This window comes from Podarcis pityusensis, assembly GCF_964106645.2.
Source record: "Podarcis pityusensis genome assembly, chromosome: 14".
Taxonomy (NCBI): domain Eukaryota; kingdom Metazoa; phylum Chordata; class Lepidosauria; order Squamata; family Lacertidae; genus Podarcis; species Podarcis pityusensis.
In genome coordinates, this window is record NC_138039.1 from 40,922,113 (window position 1) to 40,941,808 (window position 19,696).

At 43.7% G+C, this 19,696-nt stretch overlaps 1 protein-coding gene across 2 annotated transcripts in view; it reads right to left on the reverse strand.

Moving 5' to 3' along the window:
* The window catches only part of SLC12A1 (solute carrier family 12 member 1), a 72,626-nt gene that overhangs the window by 17,350 nt on the left and 35,580 nt on the right, over nt 1-19,696 (reverse strand). For both annotated transcript variants that reach the window (XM_080980325.1, XM_080980326.1), the window contains 5 exons: nt 15,756-15,857; nt 10,938-11,093; nt 7,376-7,475; nt 7,184-7,295; nt 3,639-3,779 (listed from right to left, as the gene is read on the reverse strand). In XM_080980325.1, coding sequence (XP_080836451.1) covers nt 3,639-3,779; nt 7,184-7,295; nt 7,376-7,475; nt 10,938-11,093; nt 15,756-15,857 — 611 coding nt within the window. The remainder of the gene's footprint in view (nt 1-3,638; nt 3,780-7,183; nt 7,296-7,375; nt 7,476-10,937; nt 11,094-15,755; nt 15,858-19,696) is intronic.

Consider the following 19,696-nt stretch of genomic DNA (forward strand, 5'->3'; position numbering starts at 1 on the left):
TTGTCTGCAAGTCCACTCCACTTCACCGTGGGGAGGAGTTGCAGTGCACCATGTGGCTACCCACTCTCCTTCAGGAGCAGGCATTGCCCGGAGGATCCTGGCCACGTCAGCAACCAGCCAGCCAATCTGCTGGCTGGGGGCATGGGGGGGCATGGCTGGGACCCATTTAAATGGAGGCGCAAGCCAGAGAGCTCCAGGAAATGTTTAAAAGGCTAGCTGAGAATGTCCGATCTTTGATGCCCCTAAATGCATAAGTTATTTAACCTTATATGCTGAAACTGGCCAACATCTGATGGAAACCAAAGCATGGCTCTCTACAATCAAGGCCTGGCTGAAAGTCCACTATAGAACAACATTTAACTCCTTAACCTCTATGCTTGAAGAACGCATCTCATCCAGATGTATAGAGCAGGGACGTCCAACTCCCAAGAGACTGGGATCTACTCACAGAATAAAAAACTCCCAGTGATCTACCCCTTTGAGGGGGGGTGTCAGGTCATAGTTGATTAGCTATTTTTAGGGAAGAAAGTCAAAATTGTTGACCTTTTTTTGGGGACCGACCAGTCGATCGCGGTTGGCCAGGTGGACATCCCTGGTATAGAGCAATTCATGACAAAATCCATAGTTTGGCCATTGCTCTCTAAAGCCTTGAAGCATGTGACAAAAGTCACATATTCCAATTAATCAAGCAGTGGCTCTGTGACCATGACAGTGCTTGCTACCTCATACTCTGAGATCTTGTTCTCCAGAGTTCTCCTTAGGTGTCACAACATCCTATGGAACCTGTGCCAAATACCTAAAGAATTTACTACTCCCGTCCCATTGAAGAGCCTTTATGCTCGCAAGATTAAATACTTTCCCTTCTGCAGTGACTAAAAGCAGATTCTCACATCATCCATATCAAGCCTGTTTGCCTGCCTGCAACCAAGAAGCACCAGATTCAATGGACCACATTCTCTTAGATTGCTCTCTACACAGTAGACCTCGCCATCTGACGCTGAGCAAAATGTTGGATCTCTGGCCCACAACTCCGAGAAGAAGCCAAATGAGGTTTCTCCTGGCAGATCAGGACAAAGATACCACTGCTGTGGTAGCATCCTTTTTAGCCACAATTTTACCCAAGGGTTCCCAACGGACTATCCCTTCGGGAAATAGACTGAGTGTAGCAGAATATCTAAGTGCACACGACCACAGTGTGACTCTTTAACCCTCGACAGCTTCACCCTTGTCCCTTTAATTATCCCAGTGATTTGAAACGTTTTATATTGCGATGCCAATAAAGGTATTTGATTTGAAGGTATTTGATTTGAATGTAACATTCAGTTCCATACAGAGACAAAGAAGATGAGTGTTATTATCATTTCATCTATTAGATTTCACCCGTGGTGCTGCTGTGTATTTAACAGCTCACCTGGTAGCTATAGGTAGCCAGAAATTCCATGCAAGCGAGTAAGAGGGCTCACAGAGGAAGGATAGATCGTTACATCCCTGAAACAAATATGTGCTCTTCCAAGCCGGTATTCCCAGCATGTTCTCATTTCTGTCTCAGTGATGTCTTCAGTGGCTTGCTAATGTACACAGAACGGAAGATGATCTCCAAGGATGTACTTTATGGGGAGCTGGCTTCAGGCACCAGGCCCACTGGCAGACCAAATCTGCATTATAAAGATGTCTGCAAACATGGCACGAAGGCTGGCAACATTAACCTCACCATGTGGGAGTCCCTTGCAGATGTCTGCAGTGCATGGAGACAGACAGTCAGATTGTGTATCCACAGCAGTAACCAGAGGAGAATGACTGCTGGGGGCGGGGGGAGTGCAGACTGAAAAAACGCCATGGTGCGTCTGTAACAGTGAAACCAGATGCCATCATCTGCTAGGGCTGCCATACGTTTGGGTTTTCCCATGAATTGGGCTGCAAAAATGGTGTCCGGGTGGATATATTTTTTTGCTGAACTGGATTTTCACTTTTGGGGATATGGCAACCCTATCATCTGCCCCATCTGCAATAAAACATGTCTTTCCCATATTGGTCTCTACAGCCACAGCAGGTGCTGTGACTCTCCAATGGAGAGTTTATCCTCAATGGCACACTCTTCCATTGTCTCTCGAGACAGACAGATGTCAATACTGAGTCTGCACGAGCTGCAGAGGAAGGAAAGGGTCTTCCTTAACAATAGGAGTGCAGCTAGGGAATGGGGAGGAGAAGATGACACTCTTCTAAAGTCATCTTTTAAAGTGTGGGGGGAACAAATGACTCCATCCCTCCTCCACAAGTCTATTTGACGGTAGGTAGTTAAGAGGCTAGTAAACAATATATCAGTGCTAGCTGTGGAGGAGCAAGCCACTGAAAAATTAAACAAAATTGTAGGCTATTAGCTTGGGATGTAATCCGCTCGGAGCAGTCAAATACAACATTCCTTGTTTTGCTAGAGTGGACATGCAAGGGAATGTTTGGTCCAGCCAGTCGAAACTTCCTGTTCCTCCTGGCCTGGAGCATCCTTCCTTTTGCATGCGACTAGTAGGTGGGTGTTACCTTTCCAGACCTGGCAAAAGGCCAAGTCATGTAGCCACCTCCCTTTTTTTCCATCCTGCCTGCTTCCTGCTTCACCTGGACTAGGTTATTTCCCGTGTAGGGTAAACCTGTTTGTACATATTTGTACATATTTGTAACTTTAAGCCTAAAGCCTGCCTTCAGAGATCACGCTGTGCTCTGCCTGATTGTGACTAAAACTACTTTTTGTTACTTATGAACAAGACTGTTGTGTCTTTATTCTTTTAGGGGGGATCAAAGGGGTCTTAACTGGAATAACAGAACGTATCTCAATCTGGGCAAGCCAGATTAAATTGCTTATTATCTTAAGAGACTCACATGAGTCTGCAACCAGCTTCTTGCTGTGTAAAGAGAAAATGCACTCTGCTGTATAAAGAAACTTGCTAGTGCGAGTTAGGAAGGATAATATTAATCAATATATCCTCTCCTGTTACCCACAACATTCTCACAAATTTAGTCTGTTGATGTGTTTGGAGGTCTAGGATTATGTTGAAGTCTAGTTCACAATGTGCATGTTTATCCTTTGAAGACTGTACCATCAACTAATGACTTGGACACCATCACAGATCTTACATTCCAGATAAAACTTTAAGGTATTGTTTAGGTTTGTAGCCAGTTCAATATATGTTGGGGCCTCACTTGTTCTTTTTCTCGGTATAAACATCTGCCACACAATGTGGATAAGATAAAGAAACTGTTGCTATATGACAAATGAGTTGCAGCATAATGTTATAACACATAAAATATTAGATGTAATGCAATAGAACTTGTTTGGGTAGTCTCAGGCGTTTGTGAGACATCCTTAAGGCATCTCCATTTACTATACAGGGCCATTTAATATAGCATTGATTAGTTTCTTTCATAGCTGCATAGCCTGGACCCAGAATTATTTCTGAAGTAAGCCATAATGCAGAGAGAAAGAGAGAGAAGGAGGGAGGGGGGTGCCTCCAGGATTCACTCTGCCTTTACAAGACGTTATCCACATCTACACAAGCATTCTTCACAAATAAAGAGAAATTCTTCACCTAACGGAGGCTGCTTTGAAGTCATGCTCATTGCATGTGCAGTGCAAATAAAGAGCTTACTTGGAGGAGACTTTTGACTCCATCTCTAAAGCTGTCGGCTGCCACCGCTGCATAAAAAGCTTTCCTTTTGTTCTTTGTCAGCCAGGCCTGCTTGGTTGCCATGCCGCTGTTCATCTCTGTAACGCACAGCTTGCGTGGGCCCTGCGTGACACAATAATATATTAGGGAGAGGACTTTGTATTATGCATCACACAATAGTGCGATTTTGAAGGAGTAACCGAATCTGCTCTGCGAGGGGAGGATGGAAAGAATGTCAAGGAAGGGGATAAAAAACACACACACACACATTTCCACAAAGGTTCTGCAGAGATTCAACCTTTTGAAGTGAAACCTGCTGCCAACATCACTCATCTTCTATTTCAAGGAGGGGGTAAGCCTGTTAACACCACTTAGGTATAGTGAGAGCTGACAGAAACAAGTATGAAAATATAATTTGAGAAGTGGGCCCCGTAGCTCTTCGACAAGGGGCAGGAAATAGCATGGGGTTAACACCGTTAACAATCTAATGATCTACATTCTGGAAATAATTGTTTTCAAGTGGCAAACCATTTTATTTTTTTTTACATAGTGTTTATGCAGTAAAGTTCACAAGTTGGTATTTGGGGGGGGGGGCATGGCAGCCTGTTTTAGGAATGGTGAGTGCCAAGTGGTGAGTGTCAACACAACAGCTAGTTCACATGTCCATTCATCGAGTGCTGGACTAGGGACTCCCCTCTCAGCCATGAACTTGAGTGAACTTGGGCCAGTCACTTTCTCTTAGCCTGACCGACCTCACAGGGTTGTTGTAAGGATAACGTGGGGAGGAGGAGAAGCATATATGCTACCTTGAACTCCTTCAAGGAAAAAATGGGATATAAATCAAATAAATAACAACAACAAAGTCAGTTCCCAGCAGCCTTGTTCTGTAAAAGATAAACATGTGCTCATCAAGCCCAGTTGCAGCTAACGACTAAAAGCTTCAGGTGAATATTGCATTGCTTTTTCCAGCTTCTAAGGAAGACAGGGAAGTCCTACAAATAGCACCACTCGGGGCTCTGTGACCTTTTTGAAATGGGCCTTAAATACATGCCAGGTTCCTTGACTGTTAGTTCCATTCTTAAATTCTGGGCTCAGAATAAGGCAAATTGGATAATTTGCCATTGGAATAACTGGTTTGCAACATAGATTTTGACTATAAATTCTTTTATCAGGTACAGCGTAAGTAGTATTCTTTACACGGGAATTGGGCTGGTGTTTTTTTTAAAGACACCCAAGTACCGTATTTTTCATTCTATAAGACGCACTTTCCCCCCTTCAAAAATTAAGGGGAAATGTGTGTGCGTCTTATGGAGCTGATGCAGGCTCCTTGGCTTCAGCGATAGCAACGCGAAGCCTCCGAAGCGCAGAGGGAGAGCTCTCCCCACGCTCCGGAGGCTTCGCGTTGCTTTCGCTGAAGCCGCCTGAAGCCCCCAGAGTGCAGTGGGAACTCCCGCTGCGCTCCGGAGGCTTCAGGCAGCTATCTGCAAGCCTTCGGAGTGCAGCAGGAGTTCCCGCTGCGCTCCGAAGGCTTGCGGATAGCCGCCTGAAGCCTGGAGAACGAGAGGGGTCAGTGCACACCAATCCCTCTTGCTTTCCAGGCTTCGCTTCGCTGGAGAGGCGCTGAACAGTTTTCCCTCTCTGCGCACCGCCCCTTCAGCGAAGCGGGAGGAGAAATGGAAGGGGCTCCATTTCTCCTGCTGCTTTGCCGAAGGGGCGCTGAGCAGAGAGGGGGAGAATCCCCCCCCCCCGTTCTCCCTCTCCTATGGTCCGGTGCATCCTATAGAGTGAAAAATACGGTAAGTGTAATTGTGCAGTCTTTCTGGGCATGATGGGAGTCCTGCTTGCAGAATACCCCTGTTTCATCTCTCTCTCCTTTTCCCAGTTACACATCTCAGAAGTTCATCGTGTCACATTTTTTATTTAGCCAATGAAACTAAGCTTGCATTAAATCTCTAAAGAAGGAAGAAACCAGCTAAAATGCTTACACTAGCACAGCATGCTTATGTTAAATGTTGGTAGAAATAAAAATATATCAACACCCCCCAAAAAACCCGCTTGCTGATCTGAAACTCTTATAGATCCTAATTATGTGTCCCCACTGGAATAAGCAATAAAACTTCCATTGGCTTCAGCTGTGTAGGTCAACTGGGTGGAGGAAGAGCATCTATCTCCCGCTTTGGACTGTGCAACAATCCTACCCTGTTTTAATTATTTAGGAACAATCTCATGAAAAAGAGCATCTCATGAAGCCTGCTGATACTGCCCTGCTATTTGAACTTGAGTCTAATATCTTTGAAAACAACATGTACCACACTAGTCTTCAAAACAGATGGCTATTGACCTTTTCTTTATTCCAGAGTGTATTCTAAAATTAGGAAAATTTAGCATTTAAGCCCGCATCATATAAAACCCATCTTGACTTACTAACCCCGTTTGGGGCTCTCTGGGTTGAGCGGTCTTCTTCTGAAGCATTCAAATATGCTTTGTTTGTGGTTCGTGGTTATATTTAGTTAAATAGTTTGTTCGCTTTGTATATTGTCTCAGACATTGGTCATGTAAGCTCCCTTGTGAGGCCCTTGTCAAGAAGGTAAGATTGCAATATTTTCAACAAACGAAATGGAAATTAAAGATATACCTGGAGGCTATTTGACATACCCTTGTTGGCAGGTGCTTGCCATACGTCAGGAAAATTCAGGTGTAAAAATGGTGTTGGGGGGGAATTTTGCCGAACCGGCAAAATGTCAGGGAAAACCCGGATGTATGGCAATGTATGGCAACGCATTGGAAAAAGCAGCGGAATCAGCTCAAAAAGCTTAAAATAACTATTTTTGGGGTAGGTTGCTCCCCAAAAGCTCAACAATGCAAGTTTGCTCCCCCAAAAAACTTAACAATTTTTGAAATATGGCAACACTATCCACACAGCAAGCACTTCATGCACAGCAATTGGACTGGGACTGTGCTTCTGCAAACTACCAACGGTAATGTTTTGTGACAGTGTGGGGGGCAACCCACACCACGAACATACGGACACAGGAAGCTGCCTTATACTAGTCAGATGATTGGTCCATCTAGCTCAGTACAGTGGTACCTCGAGTTACAAATGCCTCAGGTTACAAATGTTTCAGGTTACAAACTCCGCTAACCTGGAAGAGTTACCTCGAGTTGAGAACTTTACCTCAGGATGAGAACAGAAATTGCGTGGTGGTGGCAAGGCGGCAGCAGGAGGCCCCGTTAGCTAAAGTGGTACCTCAAGTTAAGAATGGTTTCAGGTTAAGAATGGACCTAAGTTCGTAACTAGAGGTACCACTGTACTGTCTATGAGAATGGCAGCAACTCCAGGGTTTGATACAGGATATCCCCAGCCCTACCTGGAGATGCTAGGACCTTCTGTGTGCAGAGCAGATGCTGTCCCCAAGCCTCTGATTAAGACCTAAATTTCCACACAGAGCAGCTGCCATATCAAGTTGACGTCACGGGGGAAGCCATTTTCTGTAAAGCTCTCCTTAGCGCACGCTGGTTGAGCTTACCGTGTATACTTCACAACAGATGCAGAGACCATTGTTCTTTGTGAATGAATGTGCAATGTCTAACAAAGCTGGTCTCGTCATGGGTTCTCCAGTTAATACTATGCACTGAGGCCTGTGAAGGTGGAAAGAGGTACATTAAGTTTGGTGATGAATACATGCTCAGCAACCACTCACATCCAGCAGAGACCTTACCTGAAGTTTTTCACATGATCATCCACCGTAGTTAATTCCAATGCAGAGTCAATGGCATTAATATAGTATACTGCCTGTGATGATGAACCCCAATTTACATCTGTTGTGGATAAAAAAATATTTCATATTGTATCATCATTCATTTTTTCCCAGCCATCCTTTCTTGACAACCATGGGAAGAGCTTGAGTTTTGTATGTAGGATGGTGAACAAATTCAGTGCATTTACTTCTAATAGCAGAACACTTTTAAAAAAGAGAACATCTTTGCTTTCTAGCAGATCTTTCTACTTAGTGTGGTTTACTGTGGTTCAAGTAATGATTTTAAAGAACAAGCCTGTGCATGACTACTCAGAAGTAACTCCCACTGACATTCACAGGTAAGTGTGAATAGGTTGGAAACCATGCAGTACTTAAGGAAAACGCAGGGGGAGAGAGTGAATTGGAATAGCAGTGACCAGAACACTGAGGCTACCATGTCACTAGCTAAGAAGCCAGCTTGGCTTTCTTGTTTTGAGCCTGATACCGTAGCACCTGTGCCCACAGAACCAGAGCCAGGATCTGAGGCACCTAATGTGTCACATAGTACCCTGCTAGTCCAAGAGCACAGGGAGAGTGCCAAGCTGGAAATCATGGAATGAAGGAGAAGGATTGGCCATTTAGGAGCCTCTAGTTCTCCAAAAAGGGATGTGGGTGGCGCTGTGGGTTAAACCACAAAGCCTAGGGCTTGCCGATCAGAAGGTCAGCGGTTCGAATTCCCGCAACGGGTTGAGCTCCCGTTGTTCGGTCCCTGCTCCTGCCAGCCTAGCAGTTCGAAAGCACATCAAAGTGCAAGTAGATAAATAGGTACCGCTCCGGCAGGAAGGTAAACAGCGTTTCCGTGCGCTGCTCTGGCTTGCCAGAAAGCGGCTTAGTCATGCTGGCCACATGACCCGGAAGCTGTACGCCGGCTCCCTCGGCCAGTAAAGTGAGATGAGCTCCAGGACCCCAGAGTTGTCCGCAACTGGACCTAACGGTCAGGGGTCCCTTTACCTTTACTTTTAATTATCCAAAAGGTGTAAAGCTTAGGACAGGTCCTTTACTAAATTTACCATATATCCTGCCCTTATGCCCAAAGGAGTCAAGGTAGCTCACTAGGAGCTCTCCATGGTGCTACAGCAACCAACTTGCCTTGCCCCGTGACTCCCAGAGGGAAAGAACAGAACATCCACCTTTTACTGTACAGTGGGTTCAAGATACGGGTTGGCTGCCAGTCCCAGACCCAAGCACCTTACTGTTGCATAGCATGAGGAGTGATTTATCTGGAAAGAAAGCTTCACGGCAGGTTCACCTCCAGGATATTATAAACAGTATTATTATAATATAGTTATGTTTACCTTGGCAGGACTTAAGGCTGCTTACAACATGCATATTGAAAATTTATAAAAACCATACCCATAATAAAAACAGCACAGCAGCAGCCCTTTCATTAAAAGCAGTCAGTTCCCAAAAGCTTATTGGAACAAGAAAGTCTTCACCTGCCAGCGGAAGGACTTATAGACTCAAGCAAGCCAATTCACTCTTTCATCCTGAATTTTCTGTTCCTTTTTTTAAAACATTGCATGGCAGAGCCACCCTCATCCATAGAATTAATTGCTATATTCATGTCATTTGCCTGTGTTGATAGTGCCATTATATAATTTAGTCAATAGGAGGCACTATAATTAATTGCATCTTAGTGGAGTTGGGCGTTTCTTCTTCCTGCTGTGTTCTTATTAGAAAAATAGGGACAATAAAGTTTTTCTTTAGCTTCCTAACTGGGTCTTTCCTCCAAGCCTTCCACGACACTGCCTGATTTCCAGAGTCTTTAGACCCTCCTACCACCTGAGGCAGAAGTAAGAGCCATCAATAAAAAACAACAAAGGCATTCAGGATTTTAGCCGAGCTGTGATTGGGGAGGAGAATGTCTCCTGTTTCCCTAAGGTGAACAAAAGGAAGAAGCACAATCAGAAATTCTTAGCTTTAGCATTCACTCTGAACGCAGAAGTTTGTTCTTCAGTCAATGAACTATGTTAGTCCCGACTTTTCCTATCACTGCCCCCCAAATTCTGCAGCTCCTAGAAGCTCATAGGTAATAGATATAGCTATACAGGTTAAATACAGGTTAAATACAGATATAGATGCAGATAGATAAATTCTGATTACCTAGGAGAGTCCCATAAGTATGCAGAAAAATCTTGTTTTTGAGTGGCCTCAGATTGATATTGCTTTCAGACTGTGAGGCACTCAACTACCTAATTTCACTTGTAAAGGAAATGGGGGGATGTTTGTGTTTGTGTGTGAGTGTGTGTGTAGCGATGGCTTTCCATTTGCTTTTCGTGTTTCGTGTGACCCTGACACATGACAGTAGTATTTCCATGATAACTAGAAATATGTTGTTTTTACAGGAAAGCAGAGACTCATGGAAATTATCCCAGGTCTGAAAAAGAAGTATTAGAAGCAACCATCATCATCTATTTTTTTATCTTGCAAATACATACTTATTCAGGCAGAAGGTTTTTTTTTGCCCTTTGTTCATTTGGATAAGTGCATTTGTACTGGACATTTTGTGAAAATGCAGCACAAAGACTTCTAGGTTAAAAGCACAAAGAGAACAGGTGGTTTTAGCTGAAGTGTTGCTCTGCAAAGGAAGAGCTGGGCTGTCCTGTTCATAAAAGCCTCATTTGTTTGAAGACACAGTTTTTCAGAAGCTGATGAACTGTCTCCTTGAGGAGACAGAAAGTGTCAGATGAAAGTGTCAGCAGCCACCCGGCAGATAGGATTAGGAATCTGAAATAGGATTGAATAATATTACCAAGTATTTTTAGGAATACATGTTTGTGTGTGTGTGTGTTTCTACCGGGGCTGGATTAAACGCACGTAAGGAAGAGCAGGAGAATGGAGGCAGATTAGGGGGAAATTAGTATATATCTGCTTGGGACGCGGGTGGCGCTGTGGGTTAAACCACAGAGCCTAGGACTTGCGGATCAGAAGGTCGGCGGTTCGAATCCCCGTGACAGGGTGAGCTCCTGTTGCTTGGTTCCTGCTCCTGCCAACCTAGCAGTTCGAAAGCACGTCAAAGTGCAAGTAGATAAATAGGTACGGCTCCAGCGGGAAGGTAAACGGCGTTTCTGTGCGCTGCTCTGGTTCACCAGAAGCGGCTTAGTCATGCTAGCCACATGACCCAGAAGCTGTACGCCGGCTCCCTCGGCCAATAAAGCGAGATGAGCACTGCAACCCAGAGTCAGTCACGACTGGACCTAATGGTCAGGAGTCCTTTATATATCTGCTTATAATTATCTTGAAATTATGGCAACAAGTTCATATATTTAAACATGGACCTGCCTCAGTCTCGTAGAAGGGAGTAGAGAGTCCATTTTTTATAGCAGAAAGAGTAGTTGTGAAACATTTCAACAGTAAACAAGATTCTCTAATTATGGGGATCTCATTTTGACACGAGACTTTATCATCCTTGAGTTGTACACACCAGATCCACCCGCCTTCCATTCTTAAGCATTATCTCTCTTATTTTTCCGCCCTGCTTTACCTGGCTTCTTGTACGTCACGTAAATATAAAGAAAGAGCTCGACAGCGTACGTGATGACAGCTGCCCACCAGTTGATGACGAACATGACTCCACAACACAGAATCGCTCCGAAAAGGGACACCCACATGTTGTAATACCTGAAAGCAGGTCTCCAACCTGCAGAAATCACAAATGGACTAAGTCAAGATTAAGAAAGGCCAAGAAAATGGAAACTGTACCTACGAGATTAATGGTCTTGTTTGTTTATTAAATTTATGTATTGTGTTTGCATGAGGACATGCCCTAACTCCCCAAGTTGCTATTGTAGAGTGTGAAATAGCGAGAGTGCAAGTCTTGTTTGTTGCGCTTGCCAATGGAAAGAACTGCTAGCAGAACACATGTGCAGCTGTAGGAGGAAATATACTTTGAGGTTGTTCCTAGAGATGTCATCCACTCTAGTACAGTGGTACCTTGGTTCTCAAACTTAATCCATTCTTAATCCATTCAGATTATGGAGTCCATTAGACTCCATAATCTGTTCGAAAACCAAGGCACAGCTTCTGATTGGCTGCAGGAGCTTCCTGCACTCAATCAGAAGCTGCAGAAGCTACATCAGATGTACGGCTTCTGAAAAACGTTCACAAACCAGAACACTCACTCCCGGGTTTTTGGCATTCGGGAGCCAATTTGTTCGACAACTAAACTGTGCAAGAACCAAGGTACAACTGTATACTTAAAAAAAATAAAAATCAATTGGTGTCAAACTATATTTTCATGGTTTTGTAATTACTTAATCCATTCCGGGAGTCCGTTCAACTCCTAAAACCATTCGAAAGCCAAGGCACAGCTTCTGATTGGCTGCAGAAGCTTTCTGTACTCCATTGGAAGCCGTGTCGGACCATAGCTGTCAAGCGTCCCTTATCTGGAGGGACAGTCCCTTATCCCAGCGCCATGTCCCGCTGCTGTCCCTTATTGATGGATGTCCCTTAAATTTCCCGGGTTTCAAAGGAAGCAGCTCCTCTCCCTTCCTGCCGGCCAGGGAGGAGGGAGGCTCCAACTGTGTTGGCTGCCTGGCCCGCCCCCCTCTGGCCTCCTCTCACCAGCCTCAGCCCCTGGGAGCCCCTCCCCGCTGGGACTGGAGGGAGCCTCGGGCCCTTCCGCCGCCATCCTCCTTGTGGCCACCGAACTGAGCATCTCTGCCTGGGGCCTCCCCTCTGCCTGTCGCCGCTGCTCCCGCTCCTGCTAGGCCATACTGCGGCTGTGCCGCCGAAGGACCCGGATGAGATGGGCAGCCTGGCATGGCCTATGAATTGCTGAGGAGCCTTGAGAGGAGAGTGAGGGCAACAATAGAGAAAACAGTTCAGAGAGAGGAGGAAGAGGAGGAGGCGGAGGCGGAGGTGTGGGCAGGTGTTCCAAGGGCTACACGGGAAGGACCGCAAGCGCTTCTCCCATAGATTTGTAGTGGTAGACTAGCATAGATGGTCTGATCTGCGGGTTTACTTTGGGTGCTATTTCCCCCACCTCCTCCTGCCCCACCTGATGGAACTGAGAGCCACAGATGGAGCACGAGAGAAAAGATACAGAACTGCAGCAGCATCTTCATAGCTTGGACTTCGTTTTGCGCGAAAAGTGGTTGCTGCTTGTAGTTATTTAATGGCAGTGTTTCATCAGCTGGTGTCTTGAGCAGCAACCTCTGGAAACGAAGGGCTAAAAACTGGTGCTGCTCTCCAAAATTATCTGGTCCCTTTTAACTTCGTATTTCAGCTGGTTGACTAAAATCCCTTATTTTGGCTGCTGGTCCCTTATTTTCAAGGCTGCTGGTCCCTTATTTTCAAATCTGAAAGTTGACAACTATGTGTCGGACGTTCGGCTTCCGAAAAACATTTGCAAACCGGAACACTCACTTCTGGGTTTGCGGCATCCGGGAGCCTATTTGTTCGGGAGCCAAGCCATTCGAGTACCAAGGTACCACTGTACCAATAGCATTCAGAGGATATACAGTAATTGGTCCTGGGGTTCTTGCTGGGCTGGACCTAATCTGCAATTGTTTCGCTCTGCGGATAATTAGGGGAAGCCTGTCTTTTAAAACCTGCACTCTGATCAGGCAGCAGCATGAGCACTGATGGGAAGAGAGTTAAGATATATATTTATGCCACCACTGTGGTTTCACCCATGCTGGAAAGATGAGAGCTTGTTTCTCTGCAGCTGAAATAAATGTCTCCATGTGGTATAACAAGCGATTTGAAGCTTGTCTATGACTAAAAGGGAAGTAGAGCTGTAAGCTCTGGCTTTCGCTGAATTGGCAGGGAGAGGATGCAAGTAAAGGGCACACTTTATTTATTTCCTTTGTGGTGGAGCCCCTGAAAAAGAAAATCGGAGTGATGGCCTTTCCTTCTAAAAATGATATGTAGCTGCCATTTATTAAACTGGTATTATTGAATAGCATTGTGGTATTTCAAAAAGGCACCAATATTGAGATTTGGCAATATGCAAAGCATATACATTTAACTGATTTTTTTTAAATGGATAATTTCTCAACTAAAAACTTAATAGTAAAAAAATACGATAAAATCAACTAATGGAAGATAAAGTTAGAGGATTTTAAAAATTATTATTAAGCGGTATGTATATCTTGCCAAACAAAAGAGATTCCATCTATATTTTGTTAATTTTCTTATGTCAACTGCTTTTTGATCTCCTTTTATTGCTATTTTTAATGACTATTTTATACCATTTTAGGTAAACCACTTGGTGTTTTTTCCAATTAAGTGGCATATAAATCTTGCTAAATAAATAAAGCAATAATGTATTAAACTTAAAACAATTGTATTGAACTTAAAACTTCAATCTTTTTCATGCACCTGCGGATTGGATAATTTCCTCCACCTTTCTTTGATTTGCAGTGGGCTGTGACAATCCACACTTCCTCCAATCTTTACTAGACTAGAATTTAGACTTAAAAACTAGAGAGAAAGAGAGAGAGAGAACACTAGCCCTTTCTCTCATTTTTCCTTTTTCTTTCTTCAGCTTTCAAGTCTCAGTTCACAAAAATTAAGAGGGCATTTTGTTTTGGCATATGTGGATATAATTAGAGAAACCAGAAAATTTGAAAAAAAAAACAGGTTTCCCCATGTTTCCCCCTAAAGCCGTTTTCCCCCCCAGAAAAATTGGGAAAAAACACCAGTTTGATATAGTTTTAATATTCCACACAAACTCCCCCCCCCCCCAATTTTTCCAGGGGGGAAAAAGGCTTTGGGAAAAAACGGAAAAAACCTGCGCCCCCCCCCCCATTTTTCCGTTTCCATCCCAGGCCTTTTCCAGGCCTCTAGAGATGTACTGAAAACCATGTGAGAAAAGTTTATATAACTTGTTGCCTGCACCATCTGATGCAGTTCATCAACTTGTAGGATAATCTTCCCAGTGTTTAATAAACTAATTTTGTTGACTGGATTCAACTGGATTTGGTGGGGTAACGTCTTGAATGCAAAACTTTAATTTCTTTTGCGTGGCATGTCTCCTCCCCCATGTGAAATGAAGACACTGGACACATTATTTAAGGTTAATGGGCATAAAAAGGCCACAACTTTATTGATTACAGAATTGAAAGGTATTGGCCTTAGGCATTGGCTCCTATCAACTACCCGGCATGGAGACCGGGAAGGGTTATCCACAAGCCGTGGGAGTCCTGTTGAAGTACGCCAACTAGGATCCCACGGGTGTCACCGCTCGGGGGCGTGCCGGAGGCCATTACCTCCCTAGGTTTCGGACAAGGCAACGCCCCCCGGAGTCCTCTACCGGACTACCCTTTTCCTTGGGGGAAGGGGATGGCGCTTTCTTCCCCCCTTCATTTGCATAACAATTACCCCTGCCAATGCCTAACCGCCAATACCGCGGAAGTTGTGACGCTTGCTACGAGGTAGGCGAAAAAACCAAAAGGCTGAAAGTGCGCCAACTTGGAAAAATTCCTACCAGGCCCCTTGCGGCGACCAACCGGAGTCCATAGCAAGGTCATAGCTAGCTAAGCCTAAGGGTGGGTGGGATGGGAAAACCGCTCAGCTGGAAAGGGGAAAGAGGGCGGTCCCCGGGCGTGCCTGGCCTTAAATAGGCTAGGCCACGCCCCCCCAGCCCACTGATTGGCGGGCCGGGTCAAAGACACGCCCGGCAATTCCCTGGATCTCGTGGGGGCAACAGGCCAGCCCCCGCGTGTGTGGGAGGGGGTAACCCGCAATCCCCTCTCCTCCCAAGCTCGGAAATGGCTTTCTTTTAAGATATTTTGTTTAGCACCTTGAGCACCTTTGACAAAGAAGCATGGTTAAATAATAAACTGAGGGGAATTTGGGCTGGTGTGGCTGGGTTTCACTTGGTAGACCACAAGTTGTTCAACCTCAGTATTCCCTTTCTGTCTTCTTAGTCAGTTCTATCAGTCTAAATAAATTGAATAGTTGTCCACTAAAGCTTATCTCACAATATATCAGATTAGGCTATAAAACAGTGGAATGTTTTTCTTCTAAAGTAGTGAAATATTTTGTCTTCAGCAAATGCAATACAAATCTGCCAGAAGTTCTTTTTAAGAAGGAAAATGATTGTTGCAATTTATACACAAATAATAAAAAAAAAAACACAACAGTGAATTTCTGGGCTGTCTTCCCACAAACTCAAGTTACTTGCCTACACCGGGGACTTCTATACATTATTTTGGAAATTGGCTAGAGTGTGCAATACAGGCAATAAGTTGCTGTCATAATGTTAGTGTCAGGACCACTTTCCCCTAACAGCACAATGGTTTGAAATACGACATACATGATAGATAGAGCTGAAAATAGAAAATGAAACACGAACCTGGAGATTTTGCATACGATGCATGGAAACAAGAGAAATTGATAAGCGCATACGAAGCCAGGAAGAAGTTGGAGATGATGGGAGCAATGGTGTTCAGCTCAGCTGTAGGGGAAAAAGAATCACAAACTAGATGTTAGCTGTGCAGGTATCTGAAGAGAGACGGTTTTAGATATTGGGGTCTATCAAGTTGATGGACTACGCCGAAATGGCAAAATTAGCTGGGAAGCTCAGGAATCAAGAAGACAATAAATTTAAAAAAGAATGGGAAATGCTTATAATGTATATATACACTTGTAATGTAACAGAATGTATAGATAACTTAGGAAGATGAGAAATTGGAGAAGTATTGATATGCAGTTGAAAATAGAATCAAAAGGACCCATGGATGGGATGGGGTGAAGTCAGGAGATTAAGAGCAATCTTGATATTTAGATTTTGTACTTTTTTATGTATGTCTATTTTTTCTTTTTTTTCTTTCTCTCTTTTTGAAAATCAAATAAGAAGATTATATATATATAAAATAGATATTGGAGTCTGCTAACTGGGGCTGCTGGAAGCTGGAGCCCAGTTTTCCCATTCTAAAGGGCCACAGTTTTCCCGTTCTTGGGATAAGGTGTGTAAAGAATGGACAATTCCATTCATTATCTGTTTTTTCATCTTCGGAAAAACTCCAGTACACTAGGTATCTTGGCTGTGGAAATTACTTTCTTTTCTTATATTAAAGGTGTATCTACCCTAGACCATGTTAACTGTCATGACTTCACCCAAACCATTATGGGAATGGTTGTTTGCTGAGAATTTGCTCCCTTAAGGTCTGCATTATTGCAGCTTTCCCTAACTGGTGGCCTTCAGACATTTTGGACTCCCAGGCAGCATGGCCAAGGGTAAGGGATGGTGGAAGCTGCGGCCCAATAATATTTGGAATACATTTGGTTGGGCAAGGCTACATAACTGAATAAACAAAGTGCATTAGTGTAATGTTCGGTGTGTCTTCAATGTCTTCTCACACACACACACTTACTTTCCTGCATATCCCTTGAGAAATGTTCAGGAGGGTTGCTTCACAGCAGCACGCAAAGGAACTACATACCAGTTTAGAAACTATTGTTATAATATTTGATGAATTTAACAGCAATAATATTTGATGAATAAATTTAACAGCAGTAAATGCGTACATACGTGTGTACACACACACACACACACATTGTGTATTTTACATATATTTTTATTTCGGGGAATTTAAAAAAAAAAAGGTGGAACATGAATAAATCATGATTAAACTTTGAATCTGGGGCAGAAGTATTTTGTACCAGAGTTAGTTTTACATCCAATGCAGTCCCTCCAAATGCCCCTATTTTCCAGGGATGTCCCTGATTCCGGTTTGTGATTTGATCCTAGAATGTCCCACTTTTCCTTAGGATGTCCCTATTTTCATTGGAGAAATGTTGGAGGGTATGGAGTTATCTGACTCCCGAGCTGTCTGAAGGCAATCCTGTACAGTCGTACCTTATTTCTCGAACGCCTTGCGAGTCGAATGTTTTGGCTCCCAAACACCGCAAACCCAGAAGTGAGTGTTCCGGTTTGTGAACGTTTTCTGGAAGCCAAATGTCCGACGCAGCTACTGCAGCTTCCGATTGAGTGCAGGAAGCTCCTGCAGCCAATCAGAAGCCATGCCTTGTTTTTTGAACGTTTTCAGAAGTTGAACGGATTTCTGGAACGGATTCCGTCCGAGAACCAAGGTATGACTGTATAGGGAAGGTGTTTTTTTTAATGTTTAATGTTTTATTATGTTTTTATGTAAGTTGGAAGCTGCCCAGAGTGGCTGGGACAACCCAGTAACATGTGTGGGGTATACCGTATTTTTTGCTCTATAAGACTCACTTTTTCCCTCCTAAAAAGTAAGGGGAAGTGTGTGTGTGTGTGTTATGGAGCGAATGCAGGCTGCGCAGCTATCACAGAAGTCAGAACAGCAAGAGGGATTGCTGCTTTCACTGTGCAGAGATCCCTCTTGCTGTTCTGGCTTCTGAGATTCAGAATATTTTTTTTCTTGTTTTCCTCCTCCAAAAACTAGGTGCGTCTTGTGGTCTGGTGCGTCTTATAGAGCGAAAAATGCGGTAGATAGTAAAATCATCGTTATGGAATGGGACGTCCCTATTTTCATCGGAGAAATGTTGGAGGGTTGACAATGCAGTTCTTAAATACACAAGGCTTTGTCAAGGCTTTTTTTGTTTTGTTAGCATTCTCCTTAGAGAGTCGACATGGTGTGCACCTAGATCAAAAAGCCTCTTTTGTGCAGTGAGAAAGCGTCATGTATTCAAAATAGGAAGCCAGGTACAAAATGAAACATTACAAGCTGCGATCGGTTATGATCAAATGAGAGGGATTGCAGCTGAAATCTCCCAGGAATCAGTACTGTGAACCTGATATGAAGGCAAGTTGAATTCGCTGTGCTAATGGTTTGGAACAGTAGGCCTTTGATTTGTGTAGACAGGTTTTTCAAAAACGAGACTTATGCTACATTGGGGAAAGTGCCTTGAAGGGCAATCGCTTGATTTCTTAAGGTATTGAGCTCCTTGAGGAAACTGCAGATACTGAGCGACTCTGACATCAAACAAAACCTTTACGAGAACAAAAAACTTCCTTGGGTTCACTTGTTTCACTCTATTCAGCTGACTGCCTGCCTGCTATTCCTGTTGGATAATGGGGATTTTGCCGCTGTCTGAATTCCTACTTGTCTTAGGCACCCTAGGCCTTTAAAGCTCTATTATGCAAGCCTTATTTATCTAAAATGAGATGGAGCTGCGACTTTTCAGTATATGTCCAATGGAGTCTTTGTGTCCTCATTTCCCTAGCCCAATTATGTTTACTGGTCTCTCCATTAGGATATATCCAGTGCTTTTCCCCTCAAAAAATGTTTAGGGGTACTCTCATTTTGACTCAAGAAAATCACCATTTTATAGTTCAAATCGGGGAAAATAAATACAGTAAATGGACAAAAGTACAAAGATTCACAAAATGTTTAGGGGTATGCATCCCCTGGCGTTCCCCCCCCCCCCCAGAGAAAAAGCACTGGATGTATCTGCTCACAAACCAGCAGAAGATTATTTTGTGCTGTCTGAAGCAACTCTGGTACATCACCAGTAGGTGATAACCAAGGACAGAGCTGGGGAACATGCGCTTGGACTTGCTTGTCAGAAAGTGGTGATGGAGGATATGACCTAGTTCTTACAAGTGTGGAACAGGTGTGGCACCTGTAGAAGCGACAGTTCCACCGATTGAAGTGGTCAGGTGGGTGCATGTGGCGTTAAGATGTTCAAAGTGGTATCGTTGTGCATTAAATGTATGTTGTGAACGTGGCTTAAGAAAGGACTTTAGCAGGCTAATCTCAAGCAGTTCTCCTGACTTTGATCAAAGCTCTGAGCAGAATATGCGTTAGCAATCAATGTCAACAAAAAAATGTATGCCCTTCCTTTTTATACGTATGCCTTTTCCTTGCAATAGGTGGTGATTCTGTTTGCTTGCTTGTTTAGCCTAACAGCTGAAATAGCATTTTCTAGTGGTGGGGTTGTGAACAAATTATTTTTTTTGGGGGGGGGGGATATTTAACCAACATTTGTGAAAAAAACGGAAGCCTTTCTTCTAACGCATTTTGACAATTGACATTCCAAATGATAAGAGGAGGGTTTTCTCGTATGCAACAACAGCAGCGAGAATGCCGATTGCTAAAAATTGGAAGGGGGAGAAAATCCCTATGAAGGAAGAATGGCAAATTAAACTATGTGAATACTTGGAACTAGCAAAAATGACAGAGGTAATCAGGAATCAATCAAACAAAATTTTTTTAAGGGTGCGGGATTGTTACAGAAGGTATTTGGGAAAACATTGTTCCCAAACAAAAACTTTAATGTGTTCCGATTAAAATTTGCCAATAAAGATAACAG